This window comes from Quercus suber, unplaced genomic scaffold, assembly GCF_002906115.3.
Source record: "Quercus suber isolate HL8 unplaced genomic scaffold, Cork oak 2.0 scaffold_84, whole genome shotgun sequence".
NCBI lineage: Eukaryota > Viridiplantae > Streptophyta > Magnoliopsida > Fagales > Fagaceae > Quercus > Quercus suber.
The window spans coordinates 367,504-387,342 of record NW_027069549.1 but is presented as its reverse complement, the minus strand read 5'-3'; the positions used below and the strand labels follow the sequence as shown (position 1 = coordinate 387,342).

Here is a 19,839-nt window from a genome sequence, read left to right as displayed (position 1 = left end):
CTATATTTAGTTGATATTAGTTCCAATTCCAAGGTGATAACATTCCTAGAATTAATTACAATTTTTACAGTAATTTAAAAAAATATCATTGTGTATAATATATGATACCCTAATATTATAAAATGTCTAAGATACACCTAAAACTTTCTAAAATAACCAAAATAACTTTAAAGTGTCCAAAATGACCAAAATATGATATTTTGTATATCCAAGTAGGTTGTAACCCGTGGAAGAACGTTGTTTGATCTCACTTTGGAAGTGAAATAGTGCTATTATCTTTTTTTTTTCTTTTTTTTAAATAGTGCAAAAAACAATAGGAAAGCAAGTCAAAATGCCTTTTTTTTGTGACTTCATTGGATTTTTTTACATAAATTAGGTTGACCAAATTTCTAACTAAATTTTAGTGTTCTCATAAAAAAAAAAAAATCGTCAAATAAATTTCATTCAAGAATATGAAGAATTGTGTTTGAAGAGGGTAAAATGGATGTAGACGGTCTTATTCTACTAAACCAGCCACGATCGACCGTACTTTTAGCTCGTGATCAAAATGATGGAAGAAGACGCAGGGGGGGGGGGGGGGGGGGGCCTCCACTTTCTATTGGCTTTTTTGACCATCACCACGTTGGCTCACCAATCAAGGTAGTACACTTCTTGCATGAAATCTACTTCTTGTAACTTGCACACCTCATCTGCTATGGCTTTGTCTCGTTCCTGCGCGAACACCTATTTTTTCTGCTGGATGGGAGGGAAAGAGGATGATATGTTCAGCTTATGGACTGTGATCGACGGATCTATTCCGAGCATGTACTTATGGCTTCAGGTGAACACGTCTTGGTTTTCCCTTAGGAATGTTGTGAGCACCTGACAAACTGGTGGGCTAGCCAGAATGTTGATCCTTGCTGTTCATTCAGGCCTAGAATCGCCAAAGAGTACTTCTTCCAATCCTTCCACCGGTTCTGCCACCATCCACTATTCCTTTATACATTTAGTCTACAAAAGATCGTCCATTTCCAACATGGCAATGTAGCATTCGTGCATCGCCACTTGATCTTCTCTTACTTCTCCCACTCCGTACTCAGTGGGAAACTTAATCATCAAATGGTAAGTTGAAGTTACGGCCTTCTATGAATTCAAAGTGGGGTGACCCGATATGGCATTGTAAGTGGATGAGCAATCAACAACTAGGAATGTGATATCCTTGGTGATCTGCTGTGGGTAATCTCTAACTGTTACTAGCAGAGTGATTGCTCCTAGGGGGTGTACCCTTGTCCCTCTGAATCCGACGAGTGGCGCGATAACTGGAATCAGTCGTTCTCTATCAATCCTTATCTGCTGGAACACTGGGTAGTATAGGATGTCAGTAGAGCTCCCATTATCCACAAGGACTCTGTGGGTGTTGTAGTCCCCACTCGTATGCTAACCACAAACGCATCATCATGTGGATGGTGGAGATGCCTGGCATCTTCCTCTGTGAATCCAATTACAGGGTTGTCGATCCATGCCATCTTCGAGACGAAGCCCATCATCACTGGGCATTCTAAACCATCCGTAGGTAGGTTTTTGCGGGCTTACTTGGATGAACCAGATGTTGCAATTTCCCCTACAATCATCCATATGTCTCCCAGTGGGGGTTTGGGATGCTCATTTTCTCTCCGAGTAGGCTACTCTTGAGGTTGGTCTGTCCCTTCCTTACCAATGAACTTCTGCAACTTCCTTTGCTTGATAAGAGCTTTTATCTGTCACTTTAAGTCATAGCAGTCAGATGTATCATGACCGTGATCGCGGTAGAAACAGCAATACTTGTCTCTAGACCTCTTGCTAGGGTCTTTTTTCAACTTACCAGGGAATGTTAGGGCTCCTTCGTCCTTGATCTACATTAGGACTTGATCAATTGGGTTGTTCAGAGGGGTGAAGCTTGTGAATCTTCCAATGGGAGGCTTGGAGTGTCTATCTTCCCTTCTATCCCTTGTCTTTTGCCTTCTTTCGTACCGTGCTTCCTCCTGTCTTTCTCTCTTCTTAGGTTTCTCTTCGAGAGCCAGTAGGGCATCCTCCGCGTTCATGTACTTAGTAGCCCTGTAGAGTACATCCTACATAGTCCTTAGGTCATTTTTGTATAAAGAGAATAAAGACTTACCCTTTCGTAGCCCATTCATAAATGCAGCCACAAGTATCTTATCGCCAACTTCATCGATTGAAAGGGTCTTTTTTGTTAAAGTGGGCTATGTAAGACCTCAATGTCTCATCTTCTCGTTACTTGATGCTTATCAGGGGCATGCAATGGACTTCTTATACCTATGTCCCTGGATAAAGTGAGAGGTAAACTATGCACTCAACTCCTTAAAGGTACTAATGGAGTTGGGTGTCAACCTGCTAAACGAAACTCTTATGGGCCCTTCAGTATAGTGGGGAAGGCCCTGCATATGATCTCGTCTGCCACTCCTTACAAGTGCATTAGGGTCTTAAAAGACTTCAGGTGATCTAGGGGATCCTTAGATCCGTTGTAACTCTCCACTTGCGACATACGGAACTTTGGTGGAAGGGGGAATGAAGTGACAGGTGTGGTGAATGGTGAGTCAGTTTGATGGACCAAGTCATCGAGGTCGCTAGACACCTGTCCTCTGAGGGCGTTCATCATGAAATCCATCTGTTCCTTTATCATCTACATCTCTGTGACTATGCGAGGTGGAGCCACATCTGCAGTGGATAGACGGCTTGTGTCCTGTCGCTCAGGTCTGCTTGGGGCGTTGCTACCCTCCGGCCCCTCATGATCCCTTTGCTTAATGCTAGTGCCTTCTTGGCCCTTCTCCTGCGTGTTAAGCCCTGCGTTCTTTTGGCGCAACTGCTCTTCTAAATCATGGTTTTACTTGGTGAGGCGTTCCACCACTGCCACGAGAGTTTGAACCTATCTCTCGAGGGCCGTGGTGCATGTTTCGTCACCCTGATGGTTTGTGGTGGTTGCCATCAAACAAGTAAGTACCATGCAACTCTTTGTCCAAGAAGCGTTAAGTATGACTTACTTCCTATCCTTCCTCACAGACGACGCCAACTGATGATGCCAAAAATTGTCAGTAAGTCACACAGTCCTCACGTGCTCAAGACAACACCTGTACAACACGAAACAAGAAGACCTTAGGAGAGTACCAGTGTGGTACCGGCAAAAGACTCTCCGAAGGTTAAGTTAGAGAATCTTTTACAACTCTAGAGTGTCAAAACTGGGGAAAATTATGCATACCTTGGTTTGGGAGTACTTTGGGTTTTTATAGTAGTGTAGAAATAACTTTTTCCTTTCTTGGGGAAGAGGAACTTTTCCTTATTAGGAAGATCCTCATAAAAGTACGTATTTTACGGGATCCTTTCCATATAGCGATTTTGTTGATTAGGTTTAATCGTGAGGTGCAAGATATTTCTTTTGAAGTTTCTTGAGAACTACTTAAACCATGTGGATGCCACGTGACCTTATCACCGTCTGCTTTCTCATCTGTCCTCTTGGGTACACGCCCCCTCCCCCCCCCCCCTGCGTCTTCTTCCATCATTTTGATCACGAGCTAAAAGTACGGTCGATCGTGGCNGCTTTTTTTTTTTTTTTAATATATATTAGCATTCATACTATTTGAATAAAGTGTTTAACCAACTTCAAAATTGTTCCATATTTATTGGTGAGATTTTGTATTGCTCTCTTTATATAAATAGTAAATACAACAGTGTTGCTGCTGTTTAGGATCCAATTCACATACTTTGATTCTTTGATTAGTGATTTTGCAATTGACGTATACTGTTTACAAATCTTTTGTATTGGTTTTTATTGTTTTGGTTGTTGAATAGACTTACTATATTGTTATTATAATGTATACTAACAGTTATGCTACTGCTACATCTGGCCCTAGGGAAAATGCTTTTGACATTGGATCTTAGGGCATGGGATGTGATTGCTCATGTTGTTGAAGGTTATGATGAAGCTGTTGCTACTTGGAAAATTACATGTTTGTGAGAATTATGCTAAAAACGTTAAGTTAATCATTATGTTTAAAACATTGCATCAATTCAAACATTATTTTAATGTTTCATATTGAGGATAAGAATCTTTTATATTAGAATCCTAACGTAAAATTAGAGAGGAAGAAACAACAAATTGTTTAAATCTTCTTACAATATTACGTTTACAAAACATTCATATCTAATAAACAAATATTAAATAAATAGTTTTCATGTGCATCGCATGAGTTAGCAATTAGTTTTAGATAAACCCATAGAATTTCTTATGCTTTTAAGAGAAATTAATGTTGCGTCAATAATGAGAGTTTAAACAAAAAATATATACACACACACACACCCCCCAAGAAAAGTTACAAAGAAAGTGTTATAATTATTAGAAAACAATTAGAAACAATTTTTCAACATTTACAAATGTTTAAATATACTCTTCATAATAAATTTTAGAGAAAACACTGATGATGCCGAAAATTGTCGGTAAGTCACACAGTCCTCACATGTTCAAGATAACATTTGCACAATACGAAAAAAGAAGACCTTAGGAGAGTACCGATGTGGTACCGGCCAAAAACCCTTTGAAGGTTAAGTTAGAGAACTTTTTACAACTTTAGAGTGCCAGAGCTGGGGAAAATTATGCATACCTTGGTTTAGGAGTGCTTTGGGGTTTTTTTAGTAGTGTAGAACCGACTTTTTCCTTTCTTGGGGAAGAGGATCTTTTCCTTATAAGGAAGATCCTCATAAAAGTACTTATTTTACGGGATCCTTTCCATATAGTGATTTTGTTGATTAGGTTTAATCGTGAGGCATAAGATATTTCCTTTTGAAGTTTCTTGAGGACTACTTAAACCATGTGGATGCCACATGACCTTATCACCGTCCACTTTGTATCTGTCCGCTTTCTCATCCGTTCGCCATGGAGGGTTCGTCCTCTTGGGTACACACCCCCCGTCTTCTTCCATCATCTTGATCACGAGCTAAAAGTACCATCGCTCATGGCTAGTATAGTAGAATGAGATCATCTACATCCATTTTACTCTCTTCAATTGCCCCCTCACTCTATGGGTCAGTCGCATAATGTTAGGACGGATCCGTGGAGTGACAATCTAACTGTAATTGTGGGAGATGCATTCTGATTGACAAGCTAGCAAAAGGTCATTAATGCAATAGGGGCACGTGTCATATTTTTAGCAGTTAATCGCTCGGACCGAAGCGTCCCTTCATCTTCCGTGCTGTTCCCCCTATATATATATATATATATGTTGCTCGTTCCTCTCATTTTTTTTTTTTTTAACTTTTCGCAACCAATTTCCTGATCAGAGAGCTATTGTCTTCTTCAGCAAACCTTTATGCCATCCAACTGGTGTGATCGTCTACTATAATTCATCCGTCCCCTCGCTTCGCACTGTTCAACTGTAAGTACCCTTCTTCTCATACTTAACTTCCACCCTTTTCAATGTTTTACTTAAATATTGCAACCCATTGCCTGTATAGACCTGTAGAGCCTTAGGGTTTTTATTCGTCATGTGTAGGTGACCAATGTCTAGTGAGGTGTCGAGTGATCAATCGTGGGTCCACGAAGGAGCGGGCTAGGATGAGGTGTTTCCGTCAAGTTAAGGTGATCCCTGCACCTCTGACAGTGAAAGGGTTCCGTCAGCCAACTCTCCTTCCGTGGGGGAGGTTGAGGACTTGGATGTGGACGGGTTGAAGAGTGATTCCAATGATGACTTAGCTGGTGCTGAACCCCCTCATTCAATCCGTCATAGGCACTGAAGGGTTTAGGGAGTTTATTATGATTTCATTGTGGACAATTAATGACTTCAACTCTTCCATCAAGCAAACACACTTTAATACACTTACGGAGAAATATCAGATACCTATCAACATACCAATCCGTTTACCCTCCAAACGTGAAAAGTGTTATTATAAAGGTCTGGAAGATGTCGATGTGTATAAGCAGATGTTGAAAGCGGGCCTAAGATTCCTTCTTAGTGCCCTTAACTGTCATCTTCTTCAGTACATTGGACTATCCGTCATCCAAATCTCTCCGAACGCCTGAAGAGTCTTCTTGGGTGCAGAAGTTTTGTATAGGGTTATGTCTGACGGGGCATGAATGATGAAAGTGGAAGAGTTTTTTCATTGATATCGTCCATCTGAGATCACCCAATCAAGGGGCATGTACAGTTTTGTGCCTAGGAGTCCGTTGCTTAGGTTAGCATGCGACACTCCTAATTTCAAATAGAAACTAGAAGAGTCGTTATTTTTTCATTCAAGGGGATGACTGGATATGTCATCCCGGTGATCAGGAATATATGCCTGTGGACAAAACTTGGGGTATAATGCTCCCGTTCAGTATATATCCCGTCCATCTCAAGTCTTCATTTACTACTATTTATTTCATCTAATATTCTAACCGTCTCTGTTTCCAGCTCAGGATCGTCCAGAAGTCACCCTTGAAGAGTGGAGCTTTTTGGAAAGGATCTTTATGACCATTAATTTTTCGGAGAGATCGTGGTCGAAGTTGGTTACCTTGGATACCCTCCACTAGTACTGTGATGATCCTGAACCAACTAAGGCTGCCCGTCGTTACAATACACGAGTCTGTCAACGTAAGTCCGTTGCCTAATACTTGCCTTTTCGCATTTTAGTAGTTATCTTTTAACCTGTCCATTTTTATGCAGAAATGGAAGATAGCAAGAGGTGAGCCTTCATCAAGAAACAGGTCATTGCTAGGAAGAAGCTGAAGGGTAGCCAACCCCCTAACCCATCCACCAAGAGAAAATCATCAAAAATGGTGGATCATCCACCCAAAAACCAAAGGTTGGGTCGGGCTCAACTGTTGGTGAGAGCCCTTCCATCAATAAGCTGCCCCTAAGCCTAGTCCAGGTAAAGGGAAAGGACTAATGAAGGGCCAAGTTCCTGCCACTGAGGAGTGCCCCGTCCTTCTTCGTGAAGACTTAAGCTATGTCCTCAAGCAGCTCTCGTCCATTATTAAGATATATATATATATATATAGGGGGAACAGCACGGAAGATGAAGGGACGCTTCGGTCCGAGCGATTAACTGCTAAAAATATGACACGTGCCCCTATTGCATTAATGACCTTTTGCTAGCTTGTCAATCAGAATGCATCTCCCACAATTACAGTTAGATTGTCACTCCACGGATCCGTCCTAACATTATGCGACTGACCCATAGAGTGAGGGGGCAATTGAAGAGAGTAAAATGGATGTAGATGATCTCATTCTACTATACTAGCCATGAGCGATGGTACTTTTAGCTCGTGATCAAGATGATGGAAGAAGACGGGGGGTGTGTACCCAAGAGGACGAACCCTCCATGGCGAACGGATGAGAAAGCGGACAGATACAAAGTGGACGGTGATAAGGTCATGTGGCATCCACATGGTTTAAGTAGTCCTCAAGAAACTTCAAAAGGAAATATCTTATGCCTCACGATTAAACCTAATCAACAAAATCACTATATGGAAAGGATCCCGTAAAATAAGTACTTTTATGAGGATCTTCCTTATAAGGAAAAGATCCTCTTCCCCAAGAAAGGAAAAAGTCGGTTCTACACTACTAAAAAAACCCCAAAGCACTCCTAAACCAAGGTATGCATAATTTTCCCCAGCTCTGGCACTCTAAAGTTGTAAAAAGTTCTCTAACTTAACCTTCAAAGGGTTTTTGGCCGGTACCACATCGGTACTCTCCTAAGGTCTTCTTTTTTCGTATTGTGCAAATGTTATCTTGAACATGTGAGGACTGTGTGACTTACCGACAATTTTCGGCATCATCAGTGTTTTCTCTAAAATTTATTATGAAGAGTATATTTAAACATTTGTAAATGTTGAAAAATTGTTTCTAATTGTTTTCTAATAATTATAACACTTTCTTTGTAACTTTTCTTGGGGGGTGTGTGTGTGTGTATATATTTTTTGTTTAAACTCTCATTATTGACGCAACATTAATTTCTCTTAAAAGCATAAGAAATTCTATGGGTTTATCTAAAACTAATTGCTAACTCATGCGATGCACATGAAAACTATTTATTTAATATTTGTTTATTAGATATGAATGTTTTGTAAACGTAATATTGTAAGAAGATTTAAACAATTTGTTGTTTCTTCCTCTCTAATTTTACGTTAGGATTCTAATATAAAAGATTCTTATCCTCAATATGAAACATTAAAATAATGTTTGAATTGATGCAATGTTTTAAACATAATGATTAACTTAACGTTTTTAGCATAATTCTCACAAACATGTAATTTTCCAAGTAGCAACAGCTTCATCATAACCTTCAACAACATGAGCAATCACATCCCATGCCCTAAGATCCAATGTCAAAAGCATTTTCCCTAGGGCCAGATGTAGCAGTAGCATAACTGTTAGTATACATTATAATAACAATATAGTAAGTCTATTCAACAACCAAAACAATAAAAACCAATACAAAAGATTTGTAAACAGTATACGTCAATTGCAAAATCACTAATCAAAGAATCAAAGTATGTGAATTGGATCCTAAACAGCAGCAACACTGTTGTATTTACTATTTATATAAAGAGAGCAATACAAAATCTCACCAATAAATATGGAACAATTTTGAAGTTGGTTAAACACTTTATTCAAATAGTATGAATGCTAATATATATTAAAAAAAAAAAAAAAGCTTTTAAACCACAGTTTTAGTTAACAAAAAAAAAAGGTCAAAATTCACAAAACAAAAATAATGTTTGTTCTTTATAAGACAAAACCAAAGAAAAAACCTAAAAAATAGAAACCTAACAATTGATAAAGGAATGAATATAAGTTTTTGTTTAACAATTGCATAAACAATTGACTAAATTTTGCGCAACAGTGTTTTTCTAAATTTCAGGAATAACGATTGTTCCTTTGTTTAATTGACTAAAATTCAGGAATAATTATAAAATAAAAGCTGAATATAAAAACAGTACCTCACGCTAATTTTGTAATTCCCTTTTTGGTTGTTCCTTTATTCCATGGATCCTTCCTTCCCATTTTTGTAATTCTTTTGTAGAATTTTTCTTCCAGCAAAAAAAAAATAAAAAGTGTAGGAGGCCTATAGATGATTAGAGAATGTGTTAGGTTTAGAGTTCTTGTGTGGAGAGAGATTTGGGCATAATAGAGATTTAGAGAGAATGGGTAGTCGAGGCTTCGACGCGTCCGACACGCTAGCAGTGAAAAAAAAAAATCACAGAGTTAGATCGCCAACAGTACACCCACATCTCAAGTTCTTCTCAACCCACCCTCCCTTTGTCGCTACTACTACCCTTTGTCCCTTGCCGGAGTTAGATCAGGCCGATCGGCGAGCACCGACGTCGACGCCGTGCCCTCTATCCTCTGTCCCTTCCAATCTCTTGGGGTGGACAACAGGTCCGATCTCTTGATTCTCCTCTCTACGTTTTTTTTTTTTTTTTTTTTTTTTTTAAGATGTTAATTTTGGTGAACGGGTGGGTGTACTGTTACTCATTTATATAAGTTATAACGCGTTTTGTTTTTTTTTTTTTCACTGCTGTTGTGGGTGTCCTTTGTCCTCTGTCCTATTTTTATTTTTATTTATATAAGTTATAACTTATAAGTTATAATTTTTTTTTTGTGTGTCTTGCTATAGTTTTATTTATTAAAGTCAAATATTGTGTATTATTGTACTACTTTGGGTGTTAGTTTACTTATTTGTAGTTCTTACATAATTTAAATTCTAGACATAAACGTATTTTATGTCTAAAAATATTTAAAAATATGCCTAAATATAAAATATAATTAATTATTTAACCGCCATGTCCCCGCCATGTCATGTCCTTATTTTTCAAAAATTGCCATATCCCCGTGTTTGTGTCCGTGTCCGTGTCCGTGCAACATAGTTTGAAACTTGAAAGAGATAATTGAAGAAGACGAATATGGCAGAAAGGGAGTGATAGAAGAAGAAGGAGATGGCAGTGTCTACATTTGGAAGAGTCGATTTTTTTTTTTTTTAAATGAAAGTCGAATTTGTTTTTGGGGAGAAAGAGAATCAGGTTTTCTTTTTTATTTTATTTTACTAGATTTTATTTTACTTTTTAAAAATATTGGTTAGATAATATTAATTATAATATTTATTTAAGTAATGCTAATATGTAAAATTGTAGAGAGGTCAACCAAGAGTCAAAGACTTCAGCTTTATATATATAATATTACAAAAGTTCTAGTTGTAGAACCCAATAACTTTGGTTCTATCTTGTAGCCAAATTTATAATAACCCTTTAGCAACTCTTATGTTGGGGCAAATATTGTTTAAGGGCAACAATTTCATTATCCCTCATGCCATTAAAGTTTCATGTTTATTCATTATACTTTCATTTATTACTTTAATTATTTAACCTTGTTTACTTCAATGCCTATGGAATAAGGGAATAAACAAACTTGGATCCTTAGAGATAAGTGGAAAAAAAAATTTAGATTAGCTTATGGGGAAAATGAATCACATAAACATTTCTATGTCATCCCCTTTTCTCTCTCTCTCTCTCTCTCTCTCTCTCTCTCTCTCTCTCTCTCTCTCTCTCTCTCTCTCTCTCTCTCTCTCTCATTTACTATACGTCATCCCCTCTTATAAACCCATTGTGCAATGTCATTTACTTATTTAAAATTGCGGCAGTCTGGCATTCTATCACCCATGTTAGGTTTCCAGACTAATGCGACGATAAGTAGGAGTGTCTAACCAGACCCGGTACCCGACCAAACCGCCCAACCTGGCCGACTAGACACCGTTGATGGTCGGTGGCGGGTCTTCGTCCCCAAAACCTGATTTTGGAGGGTTGGATGACGGGGTTGAGCATAAAAATCGAGATCTCAACCGATCCGACTGGATGTACACTGGAAAATTAGTTTTTCTTCACTGATGGATGTGTTTCGCTGGTCATTTTCTCCAATTAGCCGAGATCCAACGAGATCTTGTCGAGATTCGACCTATTCTCTTTGAGACCCACCGAGATCTTGCTAAGATTCGGTGAGAACTCATCGAGATTTGGCCTGATCTCTTCAAGATTTGTCGAGATCTCTTTGAGATTCGGCTAGATCTTGGCAGATCGGCCGAATCTCAACCAAATTTGGTGGTTTTTGGAAAAATATGGCACAGTTTCAAAATTTTCAACTCCGATTGAGGACCGACCGGTATTTGATGAAGTCCGACCATCCGAACTGATTCCATTCACTGGTCGGTGGCGGGTCTAGAAATGAGAGAACCAAAGTTATTAGGTCGGTTCTAGGTTGGGCACAAATAGGAGTGGCAAAATTAGACACGACCCACGAACCTAATACGACTTGACACGAAATTAGCAGGTTATGGGTTGGTGTCATATTTGGGTTAACACGACGGACCCATTTGATAAACGGGTTGGTTTAGGGTTCAACCTATAGAACCTGTTAGACCCGTCTAATCCATTTAATTAAATGAAAATTTACCAATATACCCTTCAAACCCTAGGTATATAAACTTATTAGTCGTTGTGGTTTATTTTCTTTGACATATTGTGATTGATTATTTATGATATTGAGATATGTTTTAGTTTTGAATGATTATTTATGATTTAGTTACTCATTAGTTTAGAATTTTATATTTAAAATATTTATTTGCTTGTTCTTTCATAAATTTTTTTCTTCATTTTGATAAAATCTGATACACAGGTTGACACGACTGACCTGCTTAATAAATGAGTCGTGTTAGGGTTGAGGAATCTTGACCTGTTTAATAAACATGTCGGGTTAGTGTTGACCCATATAGTCGGATATTCATGAGTTGACACGACACGAACTCGACACACAAACAGGAATTGCCACCCCTAGGCACAAACAAAACATGCTTGCCATCCCTAACGATTAGGATGAAAATGAAACATGCTTGAGAACATTAAGGACTTAAGTGAAATATAAAATTTCCTAAGGGCCAAAATGAAACTACTCCCAAAAGTTGTATTCCAAAAGCATAAACTTTTGAAGGCCTACGTTTTTCTACATAATCATTATAACAAGTGCCATTTTTTTCTTTCTTTCTGCATATTAGTTAAAAACAATTAGAAATCACCGTTTTATTAGAAGAAAGTAGTTTAATAGTAAACAATTTTAATTGAATTATGTTTGCTCTTTTCTAAACAAGGTCTAATTTTTTATTATGTTGCATATTTTCCACAAATTCTTGGATTTAACTATTCATTTTTGGATAAATACATAAATACTTATCATTTCTAATTAATTTTCGATAAATGAAAATCCCATTTTCAAAACAATATGCCAGAGTCACAGGACAGGATATTTCACTAAAAAGTTCACACGTCCCTTTTCTTTCTTTTTTTGTGTTGTGGACCATGTGGTGGGTATAAGACTATAAGGGTGTGATTTTTTCAACGAAAAATTTAGTGCCGTAGCAAGGTTGTTATATCTAAAATATTGCTTTACATAAAGAAGGCCAAATCTAGGGAACAGTATTCCAAATGATCCATATATCGAATAGTCATTTTCGAATAGTATTGCAAATGATCCATAAATCGAATAGTCTTTTTCGAATACTAACCCCTATCTTGCATGTGCAATTGTGGAAGAAGAAGAAGAAGAAGAGTAAACTGGATACTAGCAATGGGACCAAGATAGCCACTAAAAGGGTCAAAGGCTAATCCTGGTATACTTGCTCGATCATCCATCATTTTCTCAACTTCTTAATGATCAGTTCATGATTTTTCTTATCAAAAAAAAAATCATGATTTCGGCTTGTTTGGATGGGGGAGCAAAGCTATTCTCGACTTCACAGTTTCCATTTGCAATTGTCTTGGCAATAGATGGGCTTGCCGAATTTCCTTCGTAGGCTCTTTTCAGTACACGGTTTGGAACTAAACACTCAAGATTACGAGCCACATGCCATTTACTCTACAGTTGGACCTAGTGTGAAACTTGGCCTGTATGAAGTCTACACAATATTTTGGCCCAATGGCTTGACACTTCATGATCTATTTTGACCGTTAATATAATTTTTTATGCTTAAACCACAACCGGACATATCAATAATTGTAAAAAAAATTTGTCCCTAAACTTATTTATCTTCAATTTTCAAAAATTAGCTACTGATAGATGTTTTTTTTTTTTTTTCTTCTTTTTTAAATTAAGTGAACTTCTGATTGAATTTCACGGGCCAAAATTGGAAGTTGTGTTACTTCAAGGAATAAATTTTGGCATACAGCCGAAGTTTAATTAAGTATAAAAAGACTTATTCTTACTCGTTTTGTCGAGTATGATTGCATTTGGAGTTCCAGGAACATTATATATAATCAAGATAAATTTAATTTTATGTGGGAACCTTGAATTCATAATTCAGTTGGATTGTGAAAAAGAACAGTCCATGATCTTTTCATCTTCATTAATCTAGATGTAAAGATGTTTGTTTGTTTATACCCTTTTGATTTGCGTGAACATTTACTATTTTTTTTATTGTTGAAATTGCCTAAAATTGAAAGTTTTGTTGCTTCAAGGAATGATTTTTGGCATACAGCAAAAGTCCATTTATGTCAAACACAAAATAGATGGACCATGTTCGTTGCCCTCTTTTTGTCTTTTAATTTGAATCTAGTGGTACCAATTACATTAAACAGACCATAACAGAATTCAAAGTGGGAGTGACAGAAAATTAGTGTAAAAAACCTGCTTAAGTAGTTAGTAGTTGAAATTATTGGACAGTAAGGTATTGCAAACAATTGTAATATTAGCCACTGATTTCTAATGAATTTTCCAAATTGTGAGAGACCGCTGGAAATTGTAAAATGAGGTGTCTACACAAATATAGCTCAAGAAATATGGGCGGAGATATGTGGCATACATGAAGTTTCCTCTACTTTCATTGCCTTCAGATGAGATCATTAAGTGACGATGTGGCTTTATAACTTTGATCTTTGTTTAATCGAGTTTGATGATCTTTTCGAGCGTGACTGCGTGTATGTTACTTGAGATGTGTATCTCTCTAGTACGTAGGGAAGCTAATTGTATATAAATTAATAGGAAATTACTTGTTGCTAGCAACAACGAACAAAGTGTAAAACTTCGAAAGGCATACTTTATATATATATATATATATATTTTTTTTTTTTTCATGGGGCGGTTGAAGGTGATTTGAAAGCCAAAAATTCTATCGAGAAAAGAATGGAACCTGAATAAACGTGGATGGCATACTTTATATATATATATATATATATTTATTTTTTTTTTCATGGGGCGGTTGAAGGTGATTTGAAAGCCAAAAATTCTATCGAGAAAAGAATGGAACCTGAATAAACGTGGATTAAAGGCTTAGGAAAAGAATCATCCACTCTTTTGCCAAAAAGCTTTCCCAGAATAGATTAGTTCTTTGAATTACTATCCCTAGCTCCTTCCACACGTATTCTTCACCGCCTTTTGCTTTAAATCTACCCCCACCGTTTACACCTCTCTTCCTACACCTTAATTCTCTACCAATTGAAAGCAAAGGAGAGGAAGACATGGCATTTCACAATAATGTACTTTCACCAATTCTTTTGGTTCTAATTCTAATTTCATCAGGTACTTAATCTCTTCATTGCCTTTGTTTTTCTCTTTTATCAATGTATAAATATAATCATGATTAGCCTTGTCTTATGTATAATAGCTATTGATTGGACAGAGATTATAATCTCTTTCTTGAACACTAGTCAGCTATTCATAAATGTTTAGTAAACATATTTTTTTCTCTGACTCACTCTAAAGATAACAAGGAAAAAAAATTTCTTTAGGGAACTTTTTGCAACATAGATTTAATTTGTTTCTTTCATCTTCAAATTGGCCTGCAATTTTTAATTTTATTTGGATGGGCAGGAGCCAAAATGTGTGAGCCTGCACGAGTTTTCACCATAATAAATGATTGCAAAGAGACAATATGGCCAGCAGTTACCCCTGGGGAGAACTTTAATGGTGGTGGATTTACACTAAAACCCAAGCAATCTGTTGTCTTCACTGCCCCAGTTAGCTGGTCCGGCCGGATTTGGGGTCGAACAGGTTGTAACTTTGACAAGAATGGCAATGGGTCATGCCAGACTGGGGACTGTGGCAATTCTTTCAAGTGTGCAGCCTCAGGAAAGACACCAGCTTCACTTGCTGAATTTACCCTTGCATCACCTGATTTTTATGATGTTAGCCTTGTGGATGGTTTTAACTTGCCAGTAGTTGTTACACCCATAAATGGGAAGGGAAATTGTAGCATTGCTGGTTGTGATTCAGATTTGAATCCTAGTTGCCCGTCCGAGCTATCCGTCAAGTCCAATGGGAAAGTTGTAGGGTGTCGAAGTGCATGTGATGTGTTTAACACGGATGAGTATTGTTGTAGAGGGCTGTATGGGAACCCTAGGGTATGTCAACCAACCTATTATTCCAAGAAGTTCAAGGAGGCTTGCCCTGCGGCATATAGTTATGCATATGATGATCCCACCAGTGTATTTACGTGCACAGGGACTGATTATGTGGTCGCTTTCTGCTCATCCAGGTAATGTATTGGACCAACAATTATGCTGTTTTCTGAACCTACATTGTATATATTTTGATGAATATTTGTTATGTTTCATGCTAAAATATCAAGGAATAAGCCCCTAATGGTTACAAGGGGAATCACAGTTTTAAGTAATGCACTGCTTCTATAAGAAGGAAATCAGTTTGAAGCCTTTATTAACTAACATGCTTGCTTCTCCTATACATCATTATCTAGAAAAGCAATTTCTCATACTAATAGTTCAAAATTTTCAAAATTTTTGTTAAATTTGAATTGAAGTCACACATTACATGTTCCACATTGCTGATAGTATTAGAGTATAAGCATCTTTACCGAGGAAAATGTATTTAATCATTGGTGAAACATGGGAGCTAGTTTTACGAGGTTAGAAATTACTAATCAACTATTACAACGTCCATGAATATCAAGAAAAAAAATGCAGTATGTACTTTGGCAACATACAAAAATCACATTTAATCAATGTTGTTGCAATCTATATATGCCCAACTTTGATACTTTGCTATCAGGTACTGAACAAGTCTCTCTTGTTGTGTACTTCAGGAAGCAACCAGTGTGCACCTATCATAACAAGAAGCTCGTCTGCAACACCAATGGATCAAAGGGTTTAAAATCATTGATTGGAAGATGGTGGGGTCTGATGTTTGCATCAATGTTGATGGTTAATTTGTGGACTATCAGTTAAAATCTTTCTTTTTAGTTTATTTATTTATTTTTTTTGGAGGGTTTGGGTTTACACTATTGGACCTGGGATCTTTGCCAGAAAGTGTCCAAAAAGGCTGTAAATATGATACAAGTTTATTCATTTATTTGTTATTTAATCTATAAAAGAAAATAATGAATCACTTTTACTGGTTCTAATGTGAAGGCATTTTAGATGTTTACCTTTTCCTTTTTCTCCCCTTTATGCACTAGTTTTGCTACAAATTGTTGGCTCATTCTGTAGAATTCAAATAAAATATGCTGGTAACTAGAATGTAATTTAGAATGAAAAATAACAAGGTTCTAATCGCATTGTTTAACAATTTTTATGAATTTTATTTGAGTGGGTTAGGAATTGCCTGACTTGAGAGGACTTTATATCACAATAAATACAGAAAAATAACAAGAAAATCACACTTGAGATAATAAAAACTTGAAGGAATATTTGTTATCTAGCATTATAAAGTTGTTATTTACAACTATATATTTTGTTGGCTTATATTCTGTGCCAAATTTGATTGTAATATTCAATCTGTTGTACCCTGTATTTATTGTGGGAGTTCATTGTAAGGGTCGTGTGATAGAGAGAGTAGTGTGAAGGCTCAAGCATTTGAAGACTGAAGAAGGTTTTGCGGGTATCTTGCGGCTTAGCATCCCGCAAAGTATATCATGTGCCCTGCACATGCTGGAATGCGAAGAGTCAGGCCAGATGGAGACAACTGTGTCTCGTGAGTATCTCAAGGGTAAGGACTTCCAGCGAGACACCCACAAGGCATTCTATTCTGCCAGCCTGTCCAGTCTGATTCACACTTTTTGTGCCTACACTATTTATACCCTCATTAACTACAAATGTAAATGAGAGCTTCTGAGAGAAAACCCTAGTCAAACACCTTGAGAGTTAGAGATTTTTATACCCACAATTCTCTACACATTTGTTTTGGGAATTTCCTCATCTCCTACCTCTCCATTTTCATACCATTGAGAGGTTGATAGCCCAAACACTTACCACACCCTTTGAGAGTGTCAAGTGAAGTTTTGGTGCTGCTGGGAAGCATTGGAAGAAGTCTAGAATGGCAGATGCAACATGGAGCTTGTTGTTGGATCCAAAAAACTAGACAAGACATGGTTCCGAGAAGCCTTATTGGAGTATGAGCTTGGAAGGCTTAGGTATAGAGGGTAGATTAGGCTTAAAGGGTCTCTTACTCACTCTTGTATCCTAACTGATCGTCTAGTGGATCGATTTTCGCTTGGAGGGCAGCGGAGAAGTTTTTCACCGAGTTCTTCGATTTCCTCTTCGATAATATATCTCGGTGTTATCTGTATTTGCATCTCTCTTTCCTACTCTTGTTCATTTCATTTTTACAGTTATGTTGCTTTAAATATGGATTAGAGTAGTTGTCTTGCTTATACGCTTATGTTTACACTATTCCGCACTTAGTATTAAGTTAGTGTAAAATCAACAAAGCCGTAACTTTAATTTGGGGGTCTAAACAGCTTGTGTGTTTTTGACACATTTTTGAGCTTTCAATTGGTATCAGAGCGGGTATACTCACTATGGTTTAAATACCTGAGTATGTTCCTTGACCCCTTTTGAGATGGACCAGTCTCAATCTTTAAATGTGCCACCATATTTTGATAGTAATAATTATGCTTTTTGGAAAGTCCAAATGAGGGCATTCTTATGTTCCATTGATGATACCGTTTGGGATGCGGTTGAAATAGGTTAGACTAGACCGGAGGTCACTAAATCCACTTGGGATAAAGCAGCTCTTGCGGCAGCTAACGCTAATAGTAAAGCTTTGAATGCTATATTTTGTGGTGTGTCTTCAGACGAGTTTCACAGGATCTCTCACATGACAGTGGCGAAGGAAGCTTGGGAGATGTTGGAGACTATGTATGAAGGAACAAAGAAAGTGAAGGACACAAAACTTCAGATGCTTACCACCAAATTTGAAAAGCTTAAGATGGGAGATGATGAGTCCTTTGATTCATTTTACGGAAAGCTCAACAAAATTGTAATTGCTAAGCTCAATATTTGTGAAAAGATTGAAAATGCTAAGGTGGTGAGAAAATTTTGAGGTCCCTACAGGAGAGCTTCCGAGCGAAAGTCACAGCCATAGAGGAAAACAAAGATTTGGATGAAATTAAGATTCAAGAGCTCATTGGGTCTCTTTAAACGTATGAGCTTGGACTGCTTCTCATAAGACAAGTAAATCCCTTGCTCTTAAAACCATCACCGAAAGAATGGATGATTCCTCCGAAGAAGATGGAGTGGAAAAGGATGTAGCATTCCTTGCAAAGAACTTCTAGAAATTTCTGAAGATGAAGAACAGTGGGAAACAGTTCAGTAAAGGAAAGTTCTCATCATCCAAAGGTGATAGGAAAGAGTTTAAGAAGAAAGATGGAAATGATTCTCAGTTTCCTCAAGGCATTGTTTGTTATGAATACAATGGCCATGGACATCTCAAGAAGGAGTGTCCCAATTATGTAAGAGGAAAGGGTAAGGCATATGCCGCAACGCTGAGTGATTCGAATTCTTCAAATTCTAATTCTGAAGAGAGCTATGATGAAGAAGGAAACTACTTCACCTTTATGACTATCACCTATAATGAGTCGTCGGAAGACTTGAACTTGCTGGTACAAGAACTTGGGGATCATAGTGATGAAGAATCAGTAGGAGGTGTTGAAGAAACTAATGCTGAGGAAGATGAAAACATAGCAAGTCTTCAAGAAAACTACAATTCCCTTCATGAGAAGTTTGGAGAGTACACAAGGGTGGCCAAGGCGGCTGTGAAGAAGATGAAGAAAGCAGATGAGGACTATAAAAGTCTTCTAGTGCATCATAAAAAGGCCAAGTGTGAAATAGAGACGATGAATGGTGAGCTAACTGAAGCTTATTCAAAAATTAGATTTCTTGAGCTAGAAGTAGTGCAAGCAAATGCCAAGATAGAAAGGGTATCCACAAAGAAGCTGGATGATGTTATTTCATCTCAGAAACATTTTTCAGAAAAGTCCGGGTTGGGATATACTGGAGGGAGTAGCTCATCAGAAAATGTCACCAGAGATGTGAGATTTGTGAAAGCCAAAGAGCCAGTTGTAGTTGCCCCTACCCCTGAAAAAATAAAGGATGAAAAGAAAAAGAATGGAGCTGATCAACGAGTGTTGAATAAGCCTCGTACTCAAACTGTGGTTAAGCCTAAAGTTCAAGGGAAATCACCTTCTAACTTGGAAAGAGGTCCAAGAATTCAACATTTCTGTCATTTCTGTGGACTTCAAAGACACACAAGACCAAATTGCCATAAGTTGAAGGCATTAAAGAATGTAAGCGTTCAGAGGTCAAACAACCCTAAAAAGGACAAAAGGAGTTGGGATGGTGAGCAATCAAGAAGTCGAAATGGTGATTTCGGCATGATGGACGTGATGAAAATGATCGGTGCTTTCACCACTTGCTTGGAGAGCTTTACTAGACGGTTTGACACTCCTAACTCTCGTAACCAATCCTTTAAGGATATCACCCCAAACGCACGTGCCATGTGAGTGAAACGGGGTACACATGCATAAGCATTTTAACATGTCCATGCATTAATTCTTTTGATG

At 37.6% G+C, this 19,839-nt stretch overlaps 1 protein-coding gene across 1 annotated transcript; it reads left to right on the top strand.

Moving 5' to 3' along the window:
* Positions 1-14,403: 14,403 nt before the first annotated feature.
* Positions 14,404-16,429, top strand: LOC112038214 (pathogenesis-related thaumatin-like protein 3.5). Its single transcript, XM_024071019.2, has 3 exons — positions 14,404-14,564; positions 14,856-15,519; positions 16,084-16,429. The coding sequence occupies exons 1-3, from the start codon at positions 14,504-14,506 to the stop codon at positions 16,223-16,225; spliced, it is 867 nt and encodes a 288-aa protein (XP_023926787.1). The 5' UTR covers positions 14,404-14,503; the 3' UTR covers positions 16,226-16,429.
* The last annotated feature ends 3,410 nt before the right edge of the window (positions 16,430-19,839 follow it).